The 16,514-nt window shown below is 40.8% G+C and overlaps 2 protein-coding genes and 1 long non-coding RNA gene across 4 annotated transcripts in view; 2 read left to right on the top strand and 1 right to left on the bottom strand.

Annotated features, from left to right (window-relative positions):
* LOC134299907 (uncharacterized) overlaps positions 1–1,890 on the bottom strand; it is a 7,883-nt gene extending 5,993 nt beyond the window's left edge. The window contains exon 1 of the long non-coding RNA XR_010007162.1: positions 1,807–1,890. This is a non-coding gene — a long non-coding RNA (uncharacterized LOC134299907). The remainder of the gene's footprint in view (positions 1–1,806) is intronic.
* The window catches only part of ascc2 (activating signal cointegrator 1 complex subunit 2), a 41,050-nt gene that overhangs the window by 1,420 nt on the left and 23,116 nt on the right, over positions 1–16,514 (top strand). The gene's annotated exons all lie outside the window — the stretch shown is intronic.
* Positions 1,103–16,514, top strand: LOC103279197 (octopamine receptor). Of its 2 annotated transcripts, XM_062984053.1 has the most exons (4): positions 1,103–3,827; positions 5,892–6,186; positions 11,144–11,320; positions 15,128–16,514. In XM_062984053.1, the coding sequence occupies exons 2-4, from the start codon at positions 5,909–5,911 to the stop codon at positions 15,798–15,800; spliced, it is 1,128 nt and encodes a 375-aa protein (XP_062840123.1). In that variant the 5' UTR covers positions 1,103–3,827; positions 5,892–5,908; the 3' UTR covers positions 15,801–16,514. The 2 variants fall into 2 exon arrangements, with proteins under 2 accessions (XP_062840123.1, XP_008111292.3); XM_008113085.3 differs by lacking the exons at positions 1,103–3,827; positions 5,892–6,186; positions 11,144–11,320 and adding an exon at positions 12,303–13,766.

Below are 16,514 nucleotides of genomic sequence, written 5' to 3'. Positions count from 1 at the left end.
CACACCATCCATATATTACTTTACTTAGGCGATCCCTTGTTGTCCAAGCATGGTGGTCCTCCAAGTGTAGTGTCTTGGCAGTGAGTACAAAGGTGACTGTGGAGTCCTAATTTTGACCCGCATGTTCTTCCACAGTGAGGGCATCTGTTTCCAGATTGGAAGGCAGTCCCGGTTCGGGTTGACTTGATGCGCCTTCCTCTTGGCACATTTCTCCCTTTTGCCCTCCATTCGTGCATCTTCGAATTTGTGCACCGCTGGTCACAGCTGACCTCCAATTAGAGCGCTCAAGGGCCAGGGCTTCCCAGTTCTCGGTGTCTGTGCCACAGTTTTTAAGGTTAGCTTTGAGCCCATCTTTAAATATCTTTTCCTGTCCACCGACATTACATTTCCCATTCTTGAGTTGGGAGTACAGTAACTGCTCCAGTCCTGTCTGACTCTGGGGGTTGGTGCTCATCTCCATTTCTAAGCTGAAGAACCGGCGTTGTCCGTAGACACCTCCAAGGTCATGTGGCCGGCATGACTGCATGGAGCGCCCTTACCTTCCCGCCGGAGCCGTACCTATTGATCTACTCACATTGGCATGTTTTCGAACTGCTAGGTTGGCAGGAGCTGGAGCTAACAGCGGCCACTCCCGCTGCTCCCAGGGTTTGAACCTGGGACCTTTCGGTCTCCAGCCCAGTGCTTTAACGCACTTCGCCACTGGGGCTCCTACTTGTGTGTGTGTGTGTATATATATATATATATATACAGTAGAGTCTCACTTATCCAAGCCTCGCTTATCCAAGCCTCTGGATTATCCAAGCCATCTTTGTAGTCAATGTTTTCAATATATCATGATATTTTGGTGCTAAATTCGTAAATACAGTAATTACAACATAACATTACTGTGTATTGAACTACTTTTTCTGTCAAATTTGTTGAATAACATGATGTTTTGGTGCTTAATTTGTAAAATCATAACCTAATTTGATGTTGAATAGGTTTTTCCTTAATCTCTCCTTATTATCCAAGATATTTGCTTATCCAAGCTTCTGCCGGCCCGTTTAGCTTGGATACATATATATATATGTGTGTGTGTGTGTATATATATATATACACACACACACACACACTGTGGGTCTTCAGATGCTTTGGCCTTCAACTCCCAGAAATCCTAACAGCTAGTAAACTGCCTGGGATTTCTAGGAGTTGTATGTCAAAACACCTGGGGACACACAGGTCGAGAATCACTGATATATATGAATAGATGGGGAAAACTATGGAGCTGCAAACCTGGTCCAGTTCTGGCCAAAATCCAACACAATCCTGAAGCGAACATAATAGTTTAGGGGTGTGCGAAAAGGCAGAAATATGTTCTGTTTTTGTTCTGAATTTCAGATTCCCCCCCGCCGGAGAGGGGCCGTTCAGGTTCATTATTTGGGATCTGGAGTTCATTTTCCATTTTGGGAAGAAGAAAAAAGAACCGGGGAGGGGGGGATCAGAAATTCAAAATGAATACAGATCAGATTTCTGCCATTTCGCATACCCGTAGATTATATACCTTCAGAATTGGTCCGATACTAGCTTGGTATTCATTTGTTGCAGCTCTCAGGTGTATGTTGTTGTTGGTGTTTGAGGGCCTACTGTGGGCATGGGGAATGGTAACCTATTGAGCTCTTGAATGGAAGTTCACTACTCGATGCAGCTCCCTGAGTCCAGTGCTAGATGGAATGAACATTATATGGGCTTGAGGGGAAGTTTGGGAAAAGTCCTATATTTTTTATTCCTTTCCACACTCTTTGGATACCATGTTGTAGTGAACCTTACCTATTAGGCCAGGGATGAAGCCTGGGTAACAGTGAGTGAGGTAGGCATACATTTTGTTGAGGAATGCCAGGCAGCCATCTTGAGTGTGGTTAGAAAGGGGGAGGAGCTTAGAGAGAGACTCCTGGGATTGTCCAACCAGAGCAGATGGGAGGAGCCAAGTCTTAGAATGCAGAGGAAAAAAAGAGCTCCAGGCAGTTCTGGTTTGAGGTTTGAAGAAGGGAGGGTTTTAGGGTTGGAAGAGAGCAGTTTGGTTTTGGAGTTCGGAGGGTGTGTGTGTGAGAGAGAACTAAAAGCTGTGGAAACTGACAGGCTAAGTCAGGCAGTTTGGGTCTCTTGAGAGGAAGATAAGGGATTGTCTCTCACTACTGGGCTGGTTAATGGAAGGACTCTAGGTTAGAGTTAATTAACAACCCAGGGGAACTCGTGTCTATTCTCAGTAAATAGAGCGAGGGTTTTTGTGACCAATAGATAGATTGGTTGGTTGGAACTGTTTGAAACAAAGTGAAGTAATTCTGAAACATACAACTAAGTTAAGCTGAAGAATCATAGAATAGTAGAGTTGGAAGAGACCTCATGGGCCATCCAGTCCAACCCCCCGCTAAGAAGCAGGAAATCGCATTCAAAGCACCCCCGACAGATGGCCATCCAGCCTCTGCTTAAAAGTCTCCAAAAAAGGAGCCTCCACCACAACCCGGGGGAGAGAGTTCCACTGCCGAACAGCTCTCACAGTGAGGAAGTTCTTCCTGAAGCCATTCTTCCGTGTCCTAGTCTGCAGGGCAGCAAAAAACAAGCTTGCTCCCTCCTCCCTATGACTTCCCTTCACGTATTTGTACATGGCTATCATGTCTCCTCTCAGTCTTCTCTTCTGCAGGCTAAACATGCCCAGTAACGCCTGTAACCGTTTATGCTAATGTACCTCTATGAAGTAATCATTTGTCTGTTTTTAAGAAAATATTTTTTTTATTCTATTTGCAATTTTCAAGAGCCTCCACAGTGTATATTTTCCATCAAGAAGCCTGAATAAAAGTTCCAGCAATACAACAAGAAAATACCACAGAAAAGCCTCATAATGAACATCAGTTTGGGAGCCAGGGGTGGGAAACAGTGTGGGCAGTGAATGGGAGAAACTTATCTCAGACACATTTAACAACAAAAATCCTAAAGATATTTTAGGTTGGTGGCAGCTACCATTTTAAAAGAAAATATGTTATAATTAGCCTCCTCGCTTTGCTCTTTCCGTTATATTGGTGGCAGCGGTGGGATAGTATAAAAAAGATTCCCGCCTGCCTGATGAAGAAGGAGCTCTCACCTCTCCCCTGCCTCAATTCTTTTGAAATAGAAATCTTATTTTTTGATCTATAAAATAAGGCCTGTTTTGAGATAAAGTAAAAAAAAATTTGGTTATCAGACAGTACTATCCTGAAGCCAAGCAAAACAAGAGAAATGTTTTTCTATGGTACTACCAGTAGTGGTTTTCAACCTCCAGAACACTTTTGATTATCCCGACTGCCATTGACCACAAGAACAAGACGCACCAACAGGGAATGGACATCCGGAGAAGTTTTGTCTCAATCTGACCTTGGATCCAGCAACACCTAAACTGTCCTGTGAATAGCCACAGAGAATGTATTTGAGGAAATTTCCCCTCTATGCCTTTGAGGAAAACAGCTCTTTTCAGAGCGATTTGAAGCAAAGTGCTGTGACTTGTACTTGAAAGAAATGCCGACATTTATACCTACCAGACATCCTGTTCTTGGTCTCTGGGATCCTTCTGCCAGAAGAGGAAGTGTAGGCAGAGGGAGCTGCTTCTCTCTTTTTCTCTCTTAATGAGAGAGGAATAAGGGCTATGAAAAAAGATATCAGATGAGAACTCTGTTACGGAAGGAAGGAGGTGGTTTAATCCAGTACGCGCACAAGAGGGACAGAGATTCTAGTTTCTCTGGCAAGCCCAGGGCAGCCCAGGGCCGAAATTAGAAGAAGAAAAAAACATTTTGATAAATAGCAAAGAGGACACAGGAAAGGTAAGTGACCTTGCATTGCCTTCCTTTGTTGTCATCATGTCCCTGTAGTTTTGCTCAATTGTGAATTTATCTTGATGTGTCTTGATTTAATCCAGCATTACTTCCCAATTATTTCCAAAGGAAGCCAGAAAAAGCATTTATGAACTGTGCAGGAAGAAGAGTATATAATACAAGTATAGATTTACGCATCTACCATATTGGGAACACATAGTTTAAAAAATAAAAGCCAGAGTATACCAAATAAGTCTTGGGGTTTTAATTATGAGAATGGGTTTCTTCTTGCTACTAGAACCAGAGGCATTTTTATTTTGCAATCAAAATTATGTATTTCTTTCTCATTTAAACTGTCACATTTTTGAGCTAAATTTCTCTCAGGATTGGGATATGTTTCATTTTCCGGGCTGTATGGCCATGTTCCAGAAGCATTCTCTCCTGACGTTTCGCCCACACAATCTGGCTACCAGTATTAAAAAACAAATTAGTAAGGTAAAGGTTTCCCCTGACGTTAATTCCAGTCATGTCTGACTCTGGGGGTTGGTGCTCATCTCCATTTCTAAGTCGAAGAGCCGGCATTGTCCATAGACACCTCCAAGGTCATGTGGCCGGCATGACTGCATGGAGCGCCCTTACCTTCCCGCCGGAGTGGAACCTATTGATCTACTCGCATTGGCATGTTTTCGAACTGCTAGGTTGGCAGGAGCTGGAGCTAACAGCGGCCGCTCACGTTGCTCCCGGGGCTTGAACCTGGGACCTTTCGGTCTGCAAGTTCAGCAGCTCAGCGCATTAACACACTTTGCCTATTAAAAAACTGGTATTTTAATACCAGTATTAAAAAACAAAATCTGGCTACCAGTATTAAATCAGAACAGTAAATAAGGAACAACACTCTGAAAACAGAGGAATTCCAGACATGAATCAATCAGGGCCAGCTAACACCTCCCAACAAAGGATTCCCCTAGGCAGGAATGAAGCTTGCAAGACCATTAATGATAATCAAGGTGATTAATTACAACATTCACACTGGCCTCCAACAGACAAGAGTTCTTTCTCCCACCCTATACCTTCCACTGATATATAAACCTCTCTTGCTTAGTTTTCCAATATATCTCACAACCTCTGAGGATGCCTGCCATAGATGTGGGCGAAATGTCAGGAGAGAATGCTTCCGTAAAATAGCCATACAGCCCGAAAAATGCACAATAACCCTGTGATTCCAGCCATGAAAGCCTTCGACAACACATTCTCTCAGGATTATATTTCTCTGGGCTAATTCCCACCTACATGTGGATAATGGTGTTATAATATTCAACACATTGGAGGGGTATGAGAATTTCTTAACTGGTAACAACTGAGTGAACAAACTATATCAATGCCAAGAGGGGGAAGTTTGTGCTGAAACCATTTGTCCCACTGTTTTCAATATCCCCAAAGGATGCTTTGAAATAGTCTCAGACACTAAACTTCCTCTGGTAGCCCAAATTTGAGTTATAAGTGGGTGTCATCTTGATCCTACTGTATGTCTATAATGTCTAAATGTTAGTGCTTTCTAACATTGTGTGCTGTTCACCATTTCTGCCTTCTGGAATTGGGACATCCAGAGCCAGGGTGGACAAAGTGTAAGATCTTGTTGGGCTGCAACATCTAGTATTCCGCTGGCTTGAGATGATGGGATTTACAATCCAGCAGCCTTGGGAGTCTGCATTAGCAGAGGCATTAAAGAACTCACCCATCTTGATGAGAAAAGTGCTCAGCAAATGAAAGGCGATGATGAGCAACGTGTGGCTATAGACTGGAGTGAAGGCAAACTTCAATTACACGACCATGCTATTTTCCATGATCTCTTACCCCTTTCTTTACCCAATGAATGAAATGTTTCACTTACGAGGAAAATCTCTGAGCACTTATAGTCCCAGTATTGTAGGCAGTTGCTATGAATAGATAATAATGACTTAATGATGGCAGGCTTCTCAGTTAAGTGAGTCACCTCTATTAGTGAATAAAGCAGAGTCTTTTCTCCCTTCTTCCACAACTTTGGAAAATTTGCTTTATTTCCTCTGCCTTAAGCCATAACAGTGGAGAAGATGACTGCAAATATCAATATATCTTTACTACCCAACGTCTGTTCTGCAACCTTCTGCATGGTAAAAGGAAGTAGGAACCAGACAGAAGCAGGGATTGGATTCCAAGAAGTAGCCGTTGGATTGATACTCACATTCATTGATTTGCTGACTCTTCTGGGAAACATGGTGGTATTTATCTGTCCGCTGATGGAAAAGAGGCTCCGGACCGTCACCTACATGTTTATCATGTCCTTGGCTATGGCTGATTTCCTTGTGGCTTGTCTAGTGATGCCATTCAGGTAAGAAATTTCCTAAAGGAAAACTGTTTTCTGTAGCAAAAGCCATTCCTTCGCCTGGGGTCACTAATGGGTGTTGTTGGTATAGAGCAGGAATTCTCAAACTTTTTCAGCCACAGAGCCCTTTTTGAAGTAAAATAAGTAAGTAAGTAAAAGTTTATTTGTATACCGCCCTCTCTCCCGAAAGGGACTCAGGGCGGTTTCCAATATAAAATCAGCATAAAACATTGTACAATAAAACACTGAAAACACTATAAAACGCTATAAGAATTAAAAACAAAAACATAACAATTGACTAAAACAATCACATAAGCAGAAGGAATATAATCACTCAAATAACATGAATCTGCAAAGAAAGCAAAGGTTTCTTGTGGACCCCCAAATAATGTTTATACGTTATGTTATATTATATACTAGCTGTGCCCAGCCACGCATTGCTGTGGCGAAGTCTGGTGGTATGGGAAATAAAGTATTGAGGAATTGGTGGTAGTTAAGGTAAAGGTTTTCCCCTGACATTAAGTCCAGTCGTGATGAGTTGGTGCTCATCTCCATTTCTGAGCCGAAGAGCCGGCGTTGTCCATAGACATCTCCAGGTCATGTGGCCGGCATGACTGCATGGAGCGCTGTTACCTTCCCGCCGGAGCGGTACCTATTGATCTACTCACATTGGCATGTTTTCGAACTGCTAGGTTGGCAGGAGCTGGGGCTAACAGCGGGTGCTCACTCCGCTCCCGGGATTTGAACCTGGGACCTTTTGGTCCGCAAATTCAGCAGCTCACTGTGCCATCAGGGGCCCCTTTTACACTGCCATATAATCCAGTTCAAATCAGATAATCTGTATTTTATAGGCAGTGTGGAAGAGGCCTAAGTGAGGCCTAACTCTGCCTGTCCCCTGGGCTGAGTGGGTTGTTAGGAGACCAAGTGGGCGGAGTGTAGCCTTCTAACTGGCAGCAATTGGATAAAAACAATTATTCCTCTCCCTCTAATTAGGACTTTATTTTTCTTTTCTTTTTGTTGTATGAACGTAGAGGCATGGATGAGGGGTTGTGCTGCCAAGTTTAGTGTTTCTGGGATGTGTAGTTTTGTTGTTTTGACCTAGGCCGAAATTTCATTACCCTTTTATATATATAGATACAATGTATATATATGCAGACCGAAAGGTGCCAGGTTCAAATCCCGGGAGCGGAGTGAGCGCCTGCTGTTAGCTCCAGCTCCTGCCAACCTAGCAGTTCGAAAACATGCCAATGTGAGTAGATCAATAGGTTCCGCTCTGGCGGAAAGGTAGAGGCGCTCCATGCAGTCATGCTGGCCACATGACCTTGGAGGTGTCTACGGACAACGCCGGCTCTTCGGCTTAGAAATGGAGATGAGCACCAACCCCCAGAATCAGACATGACTGGACTTAACGTCAGGGGAAACCTTTACTTACTATATATATCAGGCATTGGCAAACTTTTTGACACATTGTGTTTAAACATTTTGACAGATGGGCCAGGCCAGTGGCAGATAGATGGCCAGTGTTTGTGTTAACTAATTTTAAAAAATGAACAAATACTATGCACACTGCACATATCTCGTTTGTAGTGCAAGAAAAAAGAAAGAAAAAACAATAGGGTAAAGTTTTTCCCTGACATTATGTCTAGTCGTGTCTGACACTGGGGGTTGGCGCTCATCTCAATTTCTAAGCCAAAGAGCCGGCGTTGTCCATAGAGACCTCCTAGGTCATGTGGCCGGCATGACTGCATGGAGCAGCATTACCTTCCCGCCGAAGCGGTACCTATTGATCTACTCACATTTGCATGTTTTTGAACTGCTAGGTTGGCAGAAAGTGGGGCTAACAGCAGGAGCTCACTCCGCTCCCCGGATTCAAACTGTCGACCTTTCGGTCAGCAAGTTCAGCAGCTCAGAAGTTTAATCTGCTGTGCCACCGGGGGCTCCAGAAAGAACAATACAATATTTTAAATGAAGAACAACTAAGAAAACGTAAACTTAACAGTATTTCAGTGGAAGATCCCAAGGGCCATCCAGTTCAACCCCTTTCTGCCATGCAGAAAAAGCAGAATCATAGCACCCCCAACAGATGGCCACTCAGCCTTTGTAGTAGTAGTAGTAGTAGTAGTAGTAGTAGTAGTAATAGCAGAAGCCCCAAGGATCATCCAGTCCAACCTCTTTTCTTCCATGCAGAAAAAGCACAATCAAAGCACTCCCTGAGCAGTGGAAGGAAAGGGTGGTAGGAGGGAAATAGCAAGCAAAGTGAGGGGAGAAGATTTGGGCAGTGAGGAAGGTTAGGAAAAAAGGCTTTTGGCGGGGACGGAGGTGGTGGGGAGAGAGAGGAGGAGGAAAGAAGAGGGAAAGGTTATAGGGGGAGAAAGAGGAGAAGCATGGAGCTCCCCGGTATGCTTCCCAAAGCCCCAAGGCCGCCACGGAGCACGCTTTGAGAACCGCTGGTATAGAGGATAAGGCAGAAAACAAAAATCGGTAATAAAAAAATCAACCAATGTAGTAAAGTGGCTTCAATGTTACCTAAATTGTTGCTAGGTTTGCAAAAGGACAGCATAAATTCTTGATTTTCAGGAAGTAGTTATTGACTAGTTTATGTTGTACAGTAGAGTCTCACTTATCCAACACTCGCTTATCCAACGTTCTGGATTATCCAACGCATTTTTGTAGTCAATCTTTTCAATACATCGTGATATTTTGGTGCTAAATTCGTAAATACAGTAATTACTACATAGCATTACTGCGTATTGAACTACTTTTTCTGTCAAACGTGTTGTGTAACATGATGTTTTGGTTCTTAATTTGTAAAATCATAACTTAATTTGATGTTTAATAGACTTTTCCTTAATCCCTCCTTATTATCCAACGTATTCGCTTATCCAACATTCTGCCGGCCCGTTTAAGTTGGATAAGTGAGACTCTACTGCAGGGGTCCTCAAACTTTTTAAGCAGAGGGCCGGTCCACAATCCTTCAAACTATTGAGGGGCCAAATTATCATTTGAAAAAAAAATACAAACAAATTCCTACGCACACTGCATATGTCTTATTGTAGTGCAATACAACAATACCAATTAAAGAACAATACAATATTTAAAAATGAAAACAATTTTAACCAACATAAACCTATCAGGATTTCAATAGGAAGTGTGGGCCTGCTACTGGCCAATGAGATAGTCAAGTTAATTAGGATTGTTGTTGTTGTTGTTGTGTGCCGTCAAGTCATTTCAGACTTTGGGTGAGCCTAAGTCTAAAATTATTTATTTATTTATTTACTACATTTATTTACTACATTTATATCCCACCCTTCTCACCCTGAAGGAGACTCAGAGCAGCTGTATGTACATACAATATATTATTAGCATAGCACAATATTAGCTTCATATATTACTATATTGAACTATACCACTATACTGTAATATTATATGTAATATATAACATATAATTAACATTATTATATGGTATTATTACTAGTATTATATTGTATAACATAATATTTTTATCAATATTATATGTATACAATATATTATATTATTAAAACCTGATATAAAATATTATATTATAAAACTGAGGGTGGGGGCCAGGTAAATGACCTTGGAGGGCCGCATCCGGCCCCCGGGCCTTAGTTTGGGGACCCCTGCTCTACTGTACTTAAATACCAAATGAAAGAGTTGATTCCACTTCATTTAGCCATGTATTTCTTTGTAAACTTGACATATATTATTCTTCATATTGATAAATTATATCATGAATATATTTTTTGTTTTCAGGGGTCCCCATATCTCCAAATATAGGATTTTTTTTGGCATCTACTGTATATACTCAAGTATAAGCCTAGTTTTTAGGAATTAATTTTAATCATATGTTTTATATTTTTATATTGTTTTAATTGTTTTATTGGATTTTCATTGCTGTTTTAATTATGTGTAGGCATTGAATTGTTGCCAATTTGTACGCCGCCCTGAGTCCCTTCGGGTGAGAAGGGCGGGATATAAATGTTGTAAATATAAATAAATAAATAAATAAATAAATTTTACAGCCCTTTTTTAAGACTGAAAAAGCCCCCCTCAGCTTATACTCGGGTGAGGGTCCTGGTTGGCTTATATTTGGGTCAGTTTATACACTAGACAATATGGTACATTTATTATTTTTCTCTATTATTAATGGTATTATTACATTTATTATTTTTCTCTATTATTGTTGCTACTATTACATTTAATTGACTCTATTTTCATTATTATTATTAATACATTTATTATTTCACTCTATTATTATTATTGTTGCATTTATTATTTTACTCTATTTATTATTACATGTATTATTTTACTGTATTATTATTAAAAGGATACGTAAGCACATTTACATTGAAGAAGATGAGAATAATGATTTGATCAGAGTTGCACAGTCTTATCTTAAATTTGAGCTTTATGTAAATATTCAAAAACATTTAACCTACTGATGCCTCAATTAATGTAATTTTATTGGTATCTATTTTTATTTCTGAAATTTACCACCATCGTCTTATACTGGAGCCAATGTTTTCCCAGTTTTTTTGTGGTAAAATTAGGTGTCTCGGCTTATATTCGGGTCGGCTTATACTCGAGTATATACGGTATTTTAAAAAGAATTTTTCCAACTTTCAAGGGCGGATTACAATGCACATATACATGGCAGACATTCAATGCCATTAGACATACAACATATAGACAGACACCGAGGCAATTTAACATTTTCCAGCTTCCGACTTCATGAGAGTATGCTTGATTCTGGCTACAGGGAAGCTGCTGCTTCATCGTCCGCTTGTGACACCGAGTCCTTGATGGTAGTACTTCCTCATTCCTTTCCGCACGCTGCTGGAAGTTTAGACTATCACCTTTTTCACAAATGAGTTGACTCTACAGAGGGGAAACCTAACAAACTAACTTTGTTGTCAGCTCACATTACCTTGGTCTCTTGTTTCAGTATCGTTTATGAAGTGACAGGCAAATGGCTGTTTGGGAGAGAGTTCTGCAAAGTCTGGATCTCATTTGACGTCATGTTCTGCACAGCCTCCATTGTCACATTGTGTTTTATCAGCCTCGACAGATACTGCTCCGTGGTTACCCCTTATCACTATTCAAAGAGGATGTCACGGCAAAGGCAAGTATACATAATAATAATAATTATTATTCTATTATATTATTATTTTATTATGACACAGCAAACAAGATAGATATGCTAGATTTCATATCACAAAATCACAAATCGAACACTTCCCAAGTGTCTTGGACTGTGTGATGTATTTTCGGATGATGCGTGCAGATCCCAGTAGGGTGGCCTTTTGCAGTTGGCAGATCGTAATTTTGTCAGTGTCTATTGTTTCCAAATGCTGGCTGAGATCTTTTGGCATGGCACCCAGTGTGCCCATCACCACTGGGACCATCTGCACTGGTTTCTGCCAGAGTCTTTGAAGTTCAATCTTGAGGTCCTGATAGCGGCTGAGTTTTTCCTGTTGTTTTTCGTCAATGCGAAATTCGTCACCTGGGATGGCAACATCAATGATCCAAACCTTTTTCTTTTCCACAACTGTGATGTCTGGTGTGTTGTGTTCCAGAACTTTGTCAGTCTGGATTCGGAAGTCCCACAGTATCTTTGCGTGCTCATTTTCCAATACTTTTGCAGGTTTGTGATCCCACCAGTTCTTTTCTGCTGGGAGGTGGTGCTTGAGGCATAAGTTCCAATGAATCATTTGGGCCACATAGTTGTGCCTCTGTTTGTAGTCTGTCTGTGCAATTTTCTTACAGCAGCTGAGGATATGACCAATGGTTTCGTCAGCTTCCTTGCACAGTCTGCATTTTGGGTAATCAGTTGATTTTTCGATCTTGGCCTTTATTGCCTTTGTTCTGATGGCTTGCTCCTGGGCAGCAAGGATCAGGCCTTCTGTCTCCTTCTTCAGGGTCCCATTCGTGAGCCATAGCCAGGTCTTCTCCTTGTCAGTTTTTCCTTCAATTTTGTCAAGGAACTTTCCATGCAATGTTTTGTTGTGCCAGCTGTCAGCTCTAGTTTGTAGTGCGGTTTTCTTGTACTGATTCTTTGTCTGCTGTGCTTTGAAGAGTTTCTGATTTTTGACTTCAATCAAAGCAGGTTCTTCACTTTGCTTTACATATTCTGCCAGGGCATGTTCTTCTTCTTTGACTGCTTGTTTTACTTGTAAGAGTCCTCTGCCCCCTGATCTTCTAGGCAGATATAGCCGGTCAACATCACTGCGGGGGTGCAGTGAATGATGAATGGTCATGAGTTTTCTTGTTTTTCTGTCCAAATTGTCCAGTTCCACCAGTGTCCAGTTTATGATGCCAGCAGTATATCTTATGACAGGTATGGTCCAGGTGTTTATGACCTTGATGGTGTTGCCTCCATTGAGCTTGCTTTTATTATTTATTTATTTATTTCTATCCTGCTTTTCTCCCACGAAGGGACCCAAAGCAGATTCCAACATCTATATCTATACACATTTAAAAAGTGTGTATGTGGCAGAAGTGTCCATTTACACAGACAGCCTCCTGCCTCCACTGAGTAGGAGACACCAGTGGCCCTCCCTCCACTGGCATACAGGTTATAGTAAGCGCCATGAACATGTAGCCCAAACCCTGCCAGTGTCCACCAAAGTGAAGACCTTCATGTGGGGACCATTTCATCCTTGATGTTCTATTTTTCCTCCAAAATGGACATCCCAGCGTTCCTTGATTTGCTTGACCCCGCTCATGGCCTCTACCTTAACCCTTTCCTATGGCACACAGCAAACAGAGGAATTAATTAGCAACTGAATAAGAGGCTTGGGGAGAATTCACCATGATTTACAGGAGTTGTATTTGACCTACATTCATAGAGCACTGTGAACCCAAACAACAATGCATCTGGACCACACTTGCCATGGGTGATGGGACTTGCAGTACTTTCACTCATACTGTGTTCCCCACCGACAATGGATTGGGACCAAACTTGGCACAGAGAAGCCCCATGACCAACTGAACATACTGCAGGGGTTAGTGGGAATAAACCTTGATTTTGGGAGTTATCGTTTATTTTATTTATTTATTTATATCACTTTTACCCCACCCTTCTCACCCGGAGGGACTCAGGGCGGCTTACAACAGTCGGCAATTATATTGCCTAAAATACATTCAATAAAACAGTAACAGTATCCATAAACAATAAAACAGTACCGCATTAATTAAAACTCTAATTAAAATCTGTTAAACCATGAATTATAAAATTTAAAATGCATATATAGTTAAGTTCGTCCACTAACACCTTGATTCACGTCATATCGACCTCAGATGTTACTCCTCAAACGCTTGCCCAGGGGATGCCTGGATGTTTTGATGTTTTTACCATCCTTGTGGGAGGCTTCTCTCATGTCCCCGCATAGAGCTGGAGCTGATAGAGGGAGCTCATCCGCGCTCTCCCTGAGTTGGATTCGAACCAGCAACCTTCAGGTCAGCAACCGAGCCTTCAAGTCATCTGTCTGCTGGCACAAGTGGGATGTAACCAAGGCATTGTCCTCTAGTAGTGCAGAGTTCTGGATGCCTCATCACAACATGATGAGGTAGACCTCCCATGAAAACATCTATTTTGACGGTTTAAAAGCAGAATTAATAGACACTGGTTGTTACTATGATTCTTGTAACCCAAATGGAAGTAAAAAACTAAGAGCAACAAGTGTGGACTAAGGCCCCTTCTACACTGTTCTTCTATCCCAGGATCTGATCCCAGGTTATCTGCTTTGAACTGGATTATATGAGTATCCATTGCTATATACTCTGGGATAAGTGGATAATCTGTGATCAGATCCTAGGATATAAGGACAGCATAGAAAGGGCCGAAGTGTTGGAATGATCACTAAAATTATATTCTGGCATTGAAGGTGAATTGAATATTGCCTCAAGCACATTTTAGAGATGGAAATGAATATATCTATTCAGTTATGATATCAAAAATGTTCCTTGACTGAAAATAACAGGCTGTGTGTCATAGAACGGATACAAAAGCTTATCAAAGCATGTTAGTCATAATGCTATGATACTGGAATGAGAAGACAGAACTAGATTCAAAGAGGTTTCTGTTTTAAATCCCATTTCTTAAAAAAAATTATATCCAACAACGCACAAGACTTTGAGCAAACTGTTTAGCCTCTATCTACCACCACCTATATGGGGTTTTTATTACAGTAGAGTCTCACTTATCCAAGCCTTGCTTATCCAAGTTTCTGGATTATCCAAGCCATTTTTGTAGTCAATGTTTTCAATATAGCATGATATTTTGGTGCTAAATTCGTAAATACAGTAATTACAACATAACATTACTGCCCATTGAACTACTTTTTCTGTCAAATTTGTTGTATAACATGATGTTTTGGTGCTTAATTTGTAAAATCATAACCTAATTTGATGTTTAATAGGCTTTTCCTGAATCCCTTCTTATTATCCAACTTATCCAACGTTCTGCCGGCCTGTTTATGTTGGATGAGACTCTACTGTACTTGTTATAACATCAGTTTCATGAAGATAACATGTAATGCTTTAAACATTCAAAAATATTAGATGCAATTACTAGTCTCAACTAGAACAAATCCATTAAATCAGTGGTATTTACACTTGTGTCGACTTAGCAGCCAGCAACTGATTAAGTGGTTCAACTCTAGTGAAAACTATCAGTTAGTTTTCGGTCTGAATAGGTGCCAAGCATCATTATTATAAAACATTTTCTTTTTAGTAGTCTATTCCATAGCACAAAATCATGAACCCGAAAATAGAGACCCAAAATATTTAGACTATCCATGATCTCTTTCCATTTTCCATATGTAGTATGGTACAAGGGAAATTGTATATCTTTAGATATACTTGAAATTATGGTAAGTACACCGAATAGTAAGATATGTTCATTATTCTCATTTTTTTTCATTCTCAGGTGTATCGTAATGACTTGCATCGTTTGGGTATATTCCTCCCTGATCTCCTTTTTACCTGTCATGAAAGGCTGGAATGAGATACCTGGCATAGACTTTGATGCCACCAAAGAATGCATCTTTGTCACCAACTGGATTTTTGCCATTATAGCCTCAGCCCTTGCTTTTTTCGTCCCCTTCACGGTCATGTGCAGCATGTACTTCTTCATCTATCGTGCATCACGGCTGAAAGCCTCTCGAATTGTTTCTCAGACCCTTGACCTTCATTACCACCCACAAAGTAAACGGCAGAACAATCTGCAGCTAGAGAACAAGGCGACTCGCACAATAAGCATCCTCATATCTGTGTTCATTTTGTGTTGGCTGCCATATTTTGTGTGCAATGTATGGCTCGCCACGAGAGGAACCAGTTCCACCAGCAAAGTTCTTTCTGATACCTTCAAAATCATAACATGGTTAGGGTATTGCAATTCTACAATCAACCCAATGCTCTATGCTTTCCTCAATCGGGATTTTCAGCGGGCTCTGAAGAAACTGCTTACCTGTAGACGGAGGTCTCAGGTGGACATTCATGAGGACATTGTTTCAATAGCCACTTTTACAAAGACAGCTCCAGATCCAAGAGCACACTGTGAAAAAACAGCCGTCTTCTGCAGCTCTGAAGAACACACATGAATATCTAAGATTTATTTCCTCTACCATCTATGCTAACTCTTCATGTAGGCAGATTCTGCAAACTCGGTGGAGTATGAACAGTATATTTATAAAACATATGCTTTTCAATGTAGTAGAGTTGTAAAATATTAACAAAACATATTATTCAATTCAGTTCAATATAAATGCCTTTTCCTGTGCAGATAGGGAGATACAGTAGAGTCTCACTTATCCAACATAAACAGGCCGGCAGAACGTTGGATAAGCGAATATGTTGGATAATAAGGAGGGATTAAGGAAAAGCCTATTAAACATCATATTAGGTTATGATTTTACAAATTAAGCACCAAAACATCATGTTATACAACAAATTTGACAGAAAAAGTAGTTCAATACTCAGTAATGCTATGTAGTAATTACTTTATTTACGAATTTAGCACCAAAATATCACGATGTATTGAAAACATTGACTACAAAAATATGTTGGATAATCCAGAAGCTTGGATAAGTGAGTGTTGGATAAGTGAGACTCTACTGTATATAGAACAGTGGTTCTCAACCTGTGGGCCATGGCCCAGCAGTGGGCCGCGAGAACAAAAATCTGGTCTGCGAACCTTCTTTTTTATTCATTTATTTTATTTTAATAATTTTATTTTTCCTCCTTTCTTCAGAGCTGACCATTGCACTGGATAGACCACATCAGCTCTAGATTATTAAATATGGTTTTCTGGCCCA

The sequence above is a fragment of the Anolis carolinensis genome, chromosome 6, assembly GCF_035594765.1.
Source record: "Anolis carolinensis isolate JA03-04 chromosome 6, rAnoCar3.1.pri, whole genome shotgun sequence".
Classification (NCBI taxonomy): Eukaryota; Metazoa; Chordata; class Lepidosauria; order Squamata; family Dactyloidae; genus Anolis; species Anolis carolinensis.
This window is presented reverse-complemented; position numbering and strand designations above follow the sequence as displayed.